The sequence below is a fragment of the Carassius auratus genome, chromosome 47, assembly GCF_003368295.1.
Source record: "Carassius auratus strain Wakin chromosome 47, ASM336829v1, whole genome shotgun sequence".
In the NCBI taxonomy this organism is placed as follows: domain Eukaryota; kingdom Metazoa; phylum Chordata; class Actinopteri; order Cypriniformes; family Cyprinidae; genus Carassius; species Carassius auratus.
Window position 1 is genome coordinate 13,220,182 of NC_039289.1, and position 12,934 is coordinate 13,233,115.

General features: G+C 39.4%; 1 protein-coding gene across 3 annotated transcripts in view; it reads left to right on the forward strand.

Moving 5' to 3' along the window:
- Positions 1-9,631: 9,631 nt before the first annotated feature.
- The window catches only part of LOC113065154 (metabotropic glutamate receptor 7), a 168,673-nt gene continuing 165,370 nt past the window's right edge, over positions 9,632-12,934 (forward strand). For 2 of the 3 annotated variants that reach the window (XM_026236376.1, XM_026236375.1), the window contains exon 1: positions 9,632-11,121. In XM_026236376.1, the coding sequence (XP_026092161.1) occupies positions 10,618-11,121 (504 nt within the window). In that variant the 5' untranslated portion in view covers positions 9,632-10,617. The remainder of the gene's footprint in view (positions 11,122-12,934) is intronic. The other variant, XM_026236377.1, reaches the window with a different exon arrangement.

Consider the following 12,934-nt stretch of genomic DNA (forward strand, 5'->3'; position numbering starts at 1 on the left):
TTAATAGACAAATATTTAGCCTTTTTTATAGTATGTTTCGTTCTAGTTAACTAAGTATCTGCATTTTGTCTCATCTGGTGAGCTAAGTGTATTGTCACACCCTTAGTGTCGATAATCAGTGATGTAGCTCATAATTTTAAAGTGTATGACATAGCTTTCATTCTTCAGGTCAACCATATATGCATTATATTTAAAAAAAAAAAAAATGAAGTAAAGGAAAAGCACTTTTTTTCTTTTTCCTTTTTTTTTTTTTTTTTTTTTTTTTTAAGGAAAGCAATACATCTGCCCCAGTATCCTTTCAAATGTTAAAGAAAGGATTTAAAAAAAAAATTGAATGGTGAGGAGAGCTAATGGGGGAAACTTGAACTAACATCCAATTACATCTGAAAAAAGTAGGCAAACGAGATAGATCACACCTGTTTTAGAGGAGCTGGTCCTGAACAGCACACCTTGAGGCCTCCTCTAACGGTGCTCTCCGTGGTGCTGATGGTGACTGTGTTGCTTTGTGAGGGACAGTGCTGACGCCCCATATACCCCTTGTTCCAGCTCCAAGCATCTGCTCGGAGTATTCGTCCCGAAGCAGTCATGCCTCCTGGACATGGCATCAACATTTGCATGAGAATTCCCAGCCGTTGTTCCACTGTAAACTGTAAGTCCTGCAACTGAAGAAACCAGCAGGTGACTCATTTTCCCCTTTGTTTTAACCTGTTAACCTGCACTCCCATTTGGGGATCACAGCTGAAAATTACCTACCTAACTTTCAATTTTAAAATTTCCTGACTTCAGTGTGCTACATACATCATTTCCGTGTCTTTGGAAAGAAGACCCTTTGGGCTTTACTATCCATCATCCAGAATTGATAATGCTCAAAAAGATTAAAAAAGTAAGACACTGAAATGCGTTACGGGAGAGTGCCAGAATTCAAATAAACAAAATTCCGCGTATCTTTGACGAATGGTCTCATTCAGTTTTATGGCAATGTATGCTTATGTTGACAAAGTATGTTTTTTACAACCAAGACACAGTTTTTGGAGCACAAGTTATGCAATAATGGATACAAACATTACTTTGCCCCTCATAAATAATACGTAAACAAAGGAATTACCATCCATATTACAATGTTACTGCTTAGTTGGACTAAAAGTGCTCTATGGGACGTCTTCAGTGGACCCCTACCTTTCTAATTAAACCGGGATTTAATGCTTTAGCTCTTTTCTTACAGCCACTTTCTATTTTGTGAAGCTTAACAATCTTGTTCTGCACATTAGATCTATATTATTTGGTTTTACTGCTTGTGATGGATGATTAAGGGAATTTGACTGTTCCTCATACTTATAAACCAGTGGAACAGGAAGTCATGGCTGGACAATTTCATGCTCCTAGTCACCCTGGAGCCTGTTCTTTGTACGTCACTTATTACATCCGAGATGAAATGTCATATACAAGATGATATCATCGCACTAATTAGGATGTGGCTAATTTGGTTCTTCGAAAGTACCTGCTGTTGATGATTAGTATGGCTGGATTGAGTTATCTGAGATAATTGTGATTCATGGGTTGGTTTACAAGGGGTTATGTATTGATACTCGAAACCAATGCAGTGATTGGCTGGCGGTAAGAAAGCCAGGTAATGACATCATATATAAAAAAAAAATATATATTATTAATACAAATAAAAAACTGACGAAAATCTTGACAAATTTCTGGACTTTTATAAGGAAACATGATTCCCAATTATTTATACCCACAATTACTAATATTTGTACAGACTTTACAGTTTTATTTCAGTGTAGTAATTAGCAATTCATATTTCAAATTACATTTTATATTTTAAAAGATTTGTTACATGACAGCATTAATGAAAGTTTCTTAAAGGTCAAGATCATGGTATCTGCATCTCCATCAATATATATATACATAGATGATAGATAGATAGATAGATAGATAGATAGATAGATAGATAGATAGATAGATAGATAGATAGATAGATAGATAGATAGATAGATCTGGAGTTGTGAAAGAAGAACATAGAGAGAAATGTGAAGGGGAGAAAGTGACACACAAACCCCACTTACACTGGTGTACCGAAACTTTGGGGAAAAAGAATGCAGAATACAACACTGCAAGACATAAAAAAAGTTAAATATTCATGAAATCGAGCGAATGTCATAATTAATTTGGAGATCCGTTACATCACATGCTGTTACATGCTGATTTTAATGACGATGTTTTTGAAAGGCTTTCTGCTGTCTGGTCTTCACTGTGACTAACCTGCAACCATTAACCCCACTTCCTCCGTCACACATCTAGAAGAAAAGCTTTTGTTTGATCTGCTCATGAATGATCCATACATTTAAACTTCTTCCTTTTAACAAGATCATGTGGACTGTTAGGCCAGGTTTATTTTTCTTCAAACAGATTTACCATCATGGATCCTCCGGAGAATGTCACCCTCTTTTGAAAAGTCTTACTGAATTATTCAGCATGTTGATCATGTGACACTTTTCCCAACAGTTCTGAAATATTAATACACACTGTTGTACTTATCAATGACTCAACAAAATAATATATATATATAGTGTTCCTGTAGCTCAAGTGGTAGAGCATTACGTTAACAAGTGCAAGGTTGGGGTTTCAAATCCCGGGGAATTATGATAGAAGAAAATTATTAGCCTGAATGCAATGTAAGTCACTTTTAAGAGTCTGCTAAATGCATACATTTAATTATATATATATATATATATATATATATATATATATATATATATATATATATATATATATATATATATATAAGGAAATAAATAAATAAAATTAACAGAGCAATAGTTTGAGCTGGTTAAACTGGTCCTCAGATGGTCATGAGCTGGTTTAAACTAGTCATATGCTGGTCTTAAGACGGTTTTGAGCTGGAGCTAGTTGCATAGGATCAGATTAGGACCAGGTAGTGATGGAAGAAACGAACCACTTTGAAGCTTTGAATCAACTGAACCAATTACTTCACAAAGAGAATCAACGTTTTTAAAGTGCTTGAAACCTCACACGCTGGTGACGCCTGCTGGTCAAAACTGTGGAAATGCAACAAAAACTCAGGCTAAAACATGCACAAAATCATCATAAAACAATGCTAATTATTTCTTTAAAGTTTAATATTTTAAATGCAATCAAAATAATAAAATGCAATTGAATTGAAGTGTCTGTAGGTGTAGCGATTCGCCCAATCAGATGAAAGCAGTGTTTCAGCTCCGCCCACAAGTGCGAATGAAATATTGAAGCCATAAACCGAAATGATCAGAACGTACATGCATAGATACATACCTATGACGTACACGGACCAACTGTCTTGTCAATGTTTTTAACATCCTCTTGAGTCTTGAGTCTCTTGACCTTCTGCAAGCCCCGCCTTGTTCACGCAGTGATTGACAGGGTGGGAGGGGGTGGAGACGTGATCGGCTCGGAATGCATTTTCAATGTGCACATTGAATTTTGCTACATTCATTGCGGGACACTGAATGAAAATGCAATCGTAAGTGTCTTGACTGTGAGTCTTAATGCAATTAAGAAAAATAGAATTTGAATGATAATTTTGCCACAGTTTTTGCTTGAACATGTCTTACATATCTAATCATTTCTGTAATACATTTTAATTTTAATTTTGCAACTTATAAAGCGTTAAAACTAGTATTCATTTTACATAATAAAACTCGTGTATGAAATGGCAAATTAAAATTATGTAATTTAATTTTCATTTTCATTTTGCATCAAACGTGGCACAAATGTATTGGAAAATGTTAATGTAAATACAGAAATGCATTGCCATTTTACATATTGCATTGTCATTTTGCATATTACATTCCAAATTGAATATTGCTACCAATATGCTTCCATGTTTTAGTTCTGTCTTCAGGACAGCTGAATATATAAAATATGAAATTTACTGCATTATTTCAACACATGCTGAGCACACGCTAATGAACTGTGTTTTGGTGTAAAAGTGGGATGTCCTTGTTTTGGGATTGGGTTTGTCAAGGGTTTCCCCAGGTCTCCATCGGCAGCAGCAGGACATGAATTGGTTACCTGCTGTTTCCTGTCAGTGGCTGGGCTGTGCTAAAGAGATCTAAAGTGATAAACGATTCCACACTGGCTACTAAAAGCAATCTTTATCATCCAGTGCTTATTAATCTGGGAGGCCGGCATGTTTGTCTCGTGGGTGAAACTGACTGTCCAGGAAAAAGCATTGAGACTCTGTGCATGTGCTGCCAGTTGAACTGCCAGACTTCTGGCTTTCCTCAACAGATCTTGATATGAGCAATTATATGGGCATTTCAATAGTTAAGTGGGTTATCTTCTAGTAGTTAATTTGATTATATATAATTGTAATCAAATTAAAACCCTAATTTTTGGCCGCGGGATTCTCGGGGAACACAGTGGTGCTTTCACTCTCGATGTCCCGATTTCTCTCCTAAGTCACTTTTGGCTCGGCTCTGTGCTATCTAACAATACTCGAAGAACTAAATTATCCTGTTACAGTTGTGAGCAATGGGGTGCCGGTGGAGCGCCGCGAGCAAACTAACTAGCTAATAAATAGAAAAGGGGCCTGCCAGCCATCAGACGTCTCCTTATTCATGCTGATAGCAGTTTAATAAAATTAGCACTTGAGGAGGATCTCCAGTCCAAACAGCCTCTGGGTCACGGTTAGGGATGTACTTTCTTACTCAGCGATGATAAATGTTGGAGTTGGATATAAATACCTGTGGGAAGTGTCAATATGTAATTTCATCCAGGCGTATGTAATTTGTATTACCATGTTAATCTTGTAGGATGACGTTTATTATTATTTTCTACGGTTTTGCATAATTTCCAAGCATATGATCCTTAGGTGGCAGTAATATGACATCTGCGGCTATAGATCACAATCTGCTATCATCAACGTGTGCGGCTTATTGATAATTTAAGGCAAGGAATAACTCACTCCTGCCTTATAAATGTCTGAGAAGAGGTCACATGACTGGATTATGAATAAATTAAATCCATATCGTAAAGGGAGTTTATGATTATAGCCATTTTAGATTCAAGTTACATGAAATATTGAGTCTTGTATTAAGGAAGGATGCTTTTCCTAGAAGTGTACACTGTATTATCCAGATTTTTCTATTTAAAGACAATGCGATGAGTTAACCAACCGGTTTTTTATATATATATATTTTTTTTTTTCATTGCATGGCCATTAACGAGAAATTTTTAATCTGATTATATGTTGAACAATATGTAGAAAAAGTTAAATGTCCATTTACAATTTGTTTTTTTGTCTGATGTTTCTTTCTTTCCTTGATCTAGGACTATTAAATATTATTAGTTGTCTTTTACAGTTACTGTTCACTGTAAATGTTGCTCGTGCATGGTCTTAAAGGGATAGTTCACCCCAACACAGAAGATGATATTTTGAAGAATGTTGGTAAAAAGAGCTGACATTAGCCATTGAGCTAGTGTTTTTTCGATGCTATGGACGCCAATGGCTACCGTCAACTTTATGGATACCAACATTCTTCAAAATATGTTCTGTTGTAATATTATAATATTTCACAATGTTACTGTTTTTTCTGTATTTTTGATAAAAAAAAAAACTCCAGTGTCGGCTCCAGCCCAGCTCAAAACTCGCTCTAGTGTCAGCTTCAGTCCCAGAGCTCGATCCAGTGTATGCTCCAGCCCCAGAGCATGCTCCAGTGTTGGTTCCAGTGTCAGCTTTTGTCACAGACCAGAATCAAGTCATGTCCCCTGAAGCCATTGCCCTCTAGGGAAGCGGTTCCTGGGTCTAACTCAGAGTGGGCTCCTGTCTCCACTTAAAGCCCTGGGAGGGCTGCTGTTCCGCTGTCAAGCCCAGAGAGTGCTCCTGTTCCTGAGTTTAAACTATGGAGGGCTCCTGTTTCTGAATTTAGCCCACAGAGTGCTCTTGTTCCCGAGCTTAGTCCACGGAAGGCTCCTGTTTCTGAGTTTAAACTATGGAGGGCTCCTGTTTCTGAGTTTAGACCACAGAGTGCTCTTGTTCCTGAGTTTAGCCAACAGAAAGCTTCTGTTCCTGAGTTTAGCCCACAGAAAGCTCCTGTTCCTGAGTTTAGCCCACAGAATGGTTCTGTTCCTGAGTTTAGCCCACAGAGTGCTCCTGTTCCTTGGTTTAGCCCACAGAATGGTTCTGTTCCTGAGTTTAGCCCACAGAGTGCTCCTGTTCCTTGGTTTAGCCCACAGAATGGTTCTGTTCCTGATTTTAGCCCACAGAGTGCTCTTGTTCCTGAGTTTAGCCCACAGAATGGTTCTGTTCCTGAGTTTAGCCCACAGAGTGCTCTTGTTCCTGAGTTTAGTCCACGGAAGGCTCCTGTTTCTAAGTTTAGCCCACAGAGTGCTCTTGTTCCTGAGTTTAGTCCCCGGAAGGCTCCTGTTTCTGAGTTTAAACTATGGAGGGCTCCTGTTCCTGAGTTTAGCCCACAGAGTGCTCTTGTTCCTGAGTTTAGCCCACAGAAAGCTTCTGTTCCTGAGTTTAGCCCACAGAGTGCTCTTGTTCCTGAGTTTAGCCCACAGAGTGCTCTTGTTCCTGAGTTTAGCCCACAGAGTGCTCTTGTTCCTGAGTTTAGTCCCCGGAAGGCTCCTGTTCCTGAGTTTAGCCCACAGAGTGCTCTTGTTCCTGAGTTTAGCCCACAGAAAGCTTCTGTTCCTGAGTTTAGCCCACAGAGTGCTCTTGTTCCTGAGTTTAGTCCCCGGAAGGCTTCTGTTCCTGAGTTTAGCCCACAGAGTGCTCTTGTTCCTGAGTTTAGCCCACAGAAAGCTTCTGTTCCTGAGTTTAGCCCACAGAGTGCTCTTGTTCCTGAGTTTAGTCCCCGGAAGGCTCCTGTTCCTGAGTTTAGCCCACAGAGTGCTCTTGTTCCTGAGTTTAGCCCACAGAAAGCTTCTGTTCCTGAGTTTAGCCCACAGAGTGCTCTTGTTCCTGAGTTTAGTCCCCGGAAGGCTTCTGTTCCTGAGTTTAGCCCACAGAGTGCTCTTGTTCCTGAGTTTAGCCCACAGAGTGCTCTTGTTCCTGAGTTTAGCCCACAGAGTGCTCTTGTTCCTGAGTTTAGTCCCCGGAAGGCTCCTGTTCCTGAGTTTAGCCCACAGAGTGCTCTTGTTCCTGAGTTTAGCCCACAGAAAGCTTCTGTTCCTGAGTTTAGCCCACAGAGTGCTCTTGTTCCTGAGTTTAGCCCACAGAGTGCTCTTGTTCCTGAGTTTAGTCCCCGGAAGGCTCCTGTTCCTGAGTTTAGCCCACAGAGTGCTCTTGTTCCTGAGTTTAGCCCACAGAAAGCTTCTGTTCCTGAGTTTAGCCCACAGAGTGCTCTTGTTCCTGAGTTTAGCCCACAGAAAGCTTCTGTTCCTGAGTTTAGCCCACAGAGTGCTCTTGTTCCTGAGTTTAGCCCACAGAGTGCTCTTGTTCCTGAGTTTAGCCCACAGAGTGCTCTTGTTCCTGAGTTTAGCCCACAGAGTGCTCTTGTTCCTGAGTTTAGCCCACAGAGTGCTCTTGTTCCTGAGTTTAGTCCCCGGAAGGCTCCTGTTCCTGAGTTTAGCCCACAGAGTGCTCTTGTTCCTGAGTTTAGCCCACAGAAAGCTTCTGTTCCTGAGTTTAGCCCACAGAGTGCTCTTGTTCCTGAGTTTAGTCCCCGGAAGGCTCCTGTTCCTGAGTTTAGCCCACAGAGTGCTCTTGTTCCCGAGTTTAGTCCACGAAAGGCTCCTTTTCCTGAATTTAGCCCACAGAGCACCCCATGGCCTCATAGGCTGCTCCACCATGGCCTTCTGAACTGTCTGATCCGCCAATGCTGCCCAAGCTGCCTGCTCCACCATGGGTTGATTAATTATCTAGTTTACTCTCTTACGTAAGCCCTGTGTTGTTTCCAGTCTAGTGTCCGGTATTGAAAGTCTATGTTGTTTCTCCTTCATCCTCTCCTTCCGAAGCCAGTTAAAGTAAGTCTTCAGTAAATTGGGAGAAGAGCAGAGTACACTTTATAGTTACCTACACAATCTGTCTATGGTATCAATAAAACATGTCGTCAGATTATATTTGTAAGTATCATTATTGCCGTTGCCACAGACAACAGCGTATATTTTACAATGTATGTAAATTTATGTTTTTGCTAGTACTCATGTGTATTTAAATATCTGAAACCTAAAATAAGCCTTATTTGGTTGGAAATACTGAATATTTTTGATAATATGACAAGCACTCAACGCGTCTGATCTGGCTCAATGCCAGCCAAAGCGTGAAAGCAGATTTAAATTCAGCAGTTGATGACGTGAAACACTGAAAGTTCTAATCACACCGGTCGTACGCTGCAGGGACCAGCCAAGACTGATCACACCGGTGTAATCATATGCGTTAAAAGGGTTAACAAATACTGTTTACTTCGAGTTCAGCCTACTTCTCCCTGTTCTTCATTTCATATTAATTTGCATAATTCGTTTTGTACAGAGAAAAAAAGGAAGCATGAAGGTCCACCACTAACACAACCCCACCCCACCCACTATCGTCAATGGGGCATAAGAACGTTTTTTTTTTTTTTTTTTTTTTATTTCCTTCCTTCTTTTAAAACAATTCTGTGGCAGAAATCAGACTTTCTTTCATGCAATTCTGAGTTTATATCTCACAATCCTGACATTTTTCTGTAAATTCCGAGCTGCTATTGTAGTGACTTCTGCCGATGCTGTGAGGAATCATTCTCAAAGTCTTGGGGTCTTGATGCCAAAAAAAGAGAGACTTTTATTCTCAGAGAGATAAATCAGCCAAGAGAAGTCTGTGGCTGAAAAGTCTTTTATTCAACATAATTGTCTTTTTTTTTTGGGGGGGGGGGGGGGGGGGGTGCTATTCCTCCAGTCTGTTTCCTGCAAGTAGACAGGAGCTCCCAGTTAATGTTATGTTAAAGGAAGAAGCGCTATCCTATATTTTTTTTGTCTCATGGTAAAACAGGATATGCAGCTTTACCATAAACCATGTGTCTGTATATTCCATTCTCACCTTCACCCAATGTAAGCACATTCTCATGCAGGATTCTGTGCACACAGGCAGATACATGCTTATAACAGTAAAGAGAGAGAGAATACATGATTTGCTTTATTCATGAATCATTTAACACATTCTTAAGAAAGACATTTTCCACCACAGAATAATAAAAAAAAAAAAAAAGTAAATTGCGACTTTTGTTTTTAGATTTTCTTCTGAGAGTTGCAAGTTAGCATCATGTAAATCTGACTTTTTTCACTAACTGTGAGTTTATATTTTACTATTCAGATTTTATTTCACAATTGAACTGATATGTCAGTGGAACTTCCCCACCATGACATAATAACAAAAGTGCGTGCCCGCGTAGGTGTGCGCGTGTGAGAGCGAGAGAGAGAGAGAGAGAGAGAGAGAGAGAGAGAGAGAGAGAGAGAGAGAGAGCATCAGTAGTGGGGCGGTAAAATCATGAATTGATGTTGACAGAATTAATTTCCTCTGTCAGGCACAGTCGCCATTCAACAAGAGAAACAGTACGAGCATCTAAAGTTGGGACATATTCCAAATTAACCCACACATTGAAATAATGTGAGTGGAATGCGTTTTTTTTTCGTATCACAAACAGGCGAATGAGGTTGAACCAAATATGGTTAAACGTTTGATAAGTCTTTATTCCTCCATTACAGAGAATGATGTGGTGAAAATAGCCTATTAACGTTAAACACGCATTCAACTACCGTGGGCTTTAGAACCGAGGTTGGAAACTTAGTGAGACCTCCACAGCAACATCCCTCATTCCTCACAATGAATCTTTGGGTTTAATGACTATATCGCGTAACGATTCGCCTCACATGTAGCAGAGTTTTTTCTTCGTGGGCTGACCAGGATGAGTAACACGACATCGATCGTGCGTTGAGTCATTTGACAAATCCATATCTGATTCTGGGTGGAGAGAGAAAGAGAGAGGAGGAGACACGCGCGCGGGCTGTCTTCTCGTCTCTTGTGAGGATTTTCTCAAGACCAAAAGACGTATCACCGCTAGCTCGCTCGCTTTCTCGCGAATGTAACAATCAGTCCCTGCTCCGAGACCGGAAAGTGGGAGGATGCCACGGGAATCTCACCTGACGTCGATTCTCTGCAACATTTTTTCTCTGACCGATACACGCGACGCGGCATCCTGAACGAAAACTTTTCTTTTTTTTTGCCGCCTTTATTTATTTAAATTATTTATTTATTTAAATAAATAAGATCCTTTAAAAGCCAGTCGCTATGGTTTTACAGTGGAGTTATGTCATTGGCGAGGATCGGACGCGTTTTAGTCGAATATCTCTGCACTTTAATGCGTTTTGCGTGTTTGGTGCTTTGATTTAAGGACAAATAATAGAAAGGTACTGTATGTTTTTTTTCTGTCTTTTTTTTTATGTTCTTTTTTATGTCGAAGCAACAAGCGTCGCCAAACCATGCGCACTTTCCCATGGAATAACGCATCACTGTCGCGCGGTGTTCTTGGAATAAAAACATCAACCTTACTTTAAAAAGCTCTATGGCCGTTATTGAGATCGATTCTGTTCTTGTTATCCTATAAATACAGTGAAAAGTGCCTTTTTTCCATGTTTCCCAACGACAAGGGAGACATGGCTTGCTTTCCATGGCGGGTATTTTGGATAATTCAAGCGCTTGTGGATGTGACACTCTCGCAGGAAATCTACGCTCCTCATTCCATCAGAATTGAGGGGGATTTGACCCTCGGTGGCCTCTTCCCGGTCCATGCCCGCGGGGTCTCCGGGGAACCGTGTGGAGATATCAAAAAGGAGAACGGGATTCACAGGTTGGAGGCGATGCTTTATGCACTGGACCAAATCAACAGCGACGACGAGCTTTTGCCCAACATCACTTTAGGCGCTCGGGTTTTGGACACGTGCTCGCGAGACACGTACGCGCTGGAGCAGTCGCTTACTTTTGTGCAGGCTCTCATTCAGAAAGACACGTCGGATGTGAGGTGCACGAACGGAGAGCCCCCGGTGTTCGTCAAACCCGAAAAGGTGGTCGGAGTCATAGGGGCTTCGGCGAGCTCAGTGTCCATCATGGTCGCGAATATACTGCGACTGTTCCAGGTGAGTCGGAGACCTGTATCACACGTGCTGGAATGTGTCCGTGCGTCACGGTTTCGTGTCGTTTCACCCCGTATGATTACACGACAGCTGATTTATGAGAACGCGTAATGGCTCAAAGCGCCACAGAAAACAGCAACGCACAATGACAGTTGTTTTATGTCTGGAAAAACGTTTTTTTTTTTTTTTTTTTTTTTTTTTTTTGCAATCAGTAGTGTAAGTGTTAAATGAATCGATCAGGCATCTGCAAAGTGGCTTTTCATCAATTCCTTTCTTTGTCTCTCTATCCATTTTCAGCTGCAGAGTTCTTTTAGGGTATGATTGCTTGATGCAGTCAAACCAGAACATCATTCTATTCTATTCTATTCTAAAATTTAGATAAATACAATATATTTTTATATATCTTCAATTATTGGCATCTTACACATTTGTTGATTTTTAATAAAGATAGGAAATAATGTCATCAAATAATAATAAAACTATAACATTACAAATTAGCACAAAAAAAAAAAAAAAAAAAAAATAATATATATATATATATATATATATATATATATATATATATATATATAATTTCTCTCTATTTCTCTGTGTTCTTCCCTCCTGCTGTTGCTGTTAAACAGGCTTGATGTTGAAATATCACAATGAATAGATATGTTACTCTTTAGATGCCATACACACAAGCTGCTAGGCGCTAGGTTAAGCTAAGCTCATGTCTGCATCGCAATAAATAGTTCATTTTCTGCTTTCTGTTCCCACAGCATTAGGAAATTACAGTCCGCTTATCTCAAAAGCGTGTGTTTTGGCAGATACGAACACGAGCTACATTGAGAACGGGGAAAAGATCTGAAAACAAATGAGTTGGAATGTACAATCAACCACACATGAGAATATATGCAAACCCCACCATAATTAATCAGCATAAATCCTTGTAGGGTGTAAATTAGCTAGTTGCAGTAAACATAAATGTAACCACATCCAAATATGGCATATGAAGAGATAATTGTGTCCCGCCCCTTGGTTCTGAAGTGTGTGATTACTGATCCAGCAATTAAAATAGTAACAGTCTATACAGTTGCCTGTAATGATGTGAGAGGATTATTCAGCCTTATCTATGTCCTGCATCAGAGATAAACATGGCTAATGATATCCCACAGGTCTACTAGGATGATTCAAACCTCCTTCTCCACAATTTTTGCTCTGTTTACCAAAGTTCTCTTGTGGTCTTAGAGTGAATAAGTTTAGTTTAAGACCACTAAACCTCACATCTGCGTGACAGAACTTAGAGAATATTCCAGGTTCATTACAAGGTCTATTTGTGGCATGTCGCCAATTCCCACAGAAGGTCATTTTGATAATCTTGGTTATTGTAAAGCAATTACAATTGAGGTAAATGGGTCAAGACTAAATACTATGCAAATAAACTCCATAAGGTTTACACAATATTCACAATGAAACATGAAAATGGCTTAATACATAATTAACCAAATGTAATTCAAGAATTGACTTTAAATTAAACCAAACTGAACAGTCTCACTACTACTAAAAAAATAAAATGATTTTTCCCCTTTAATATATATATATATATATATATATATATATATATATATATATATATATATATATAAAATTTTTCTTTTTTTTCTTTCTTTTTTTTGCAAACATTTGCATCACAAATCCTGCCAGAATTTTCCCAAAACAACTTCGTCACCAATTGTATGATGGAATCAGATGTCTTGACCTAAACCAAATATGTTTACATCCTTTGCATAATCTTCGCAATATTCAAATCCGAATCATGGCATTATTCATCTTA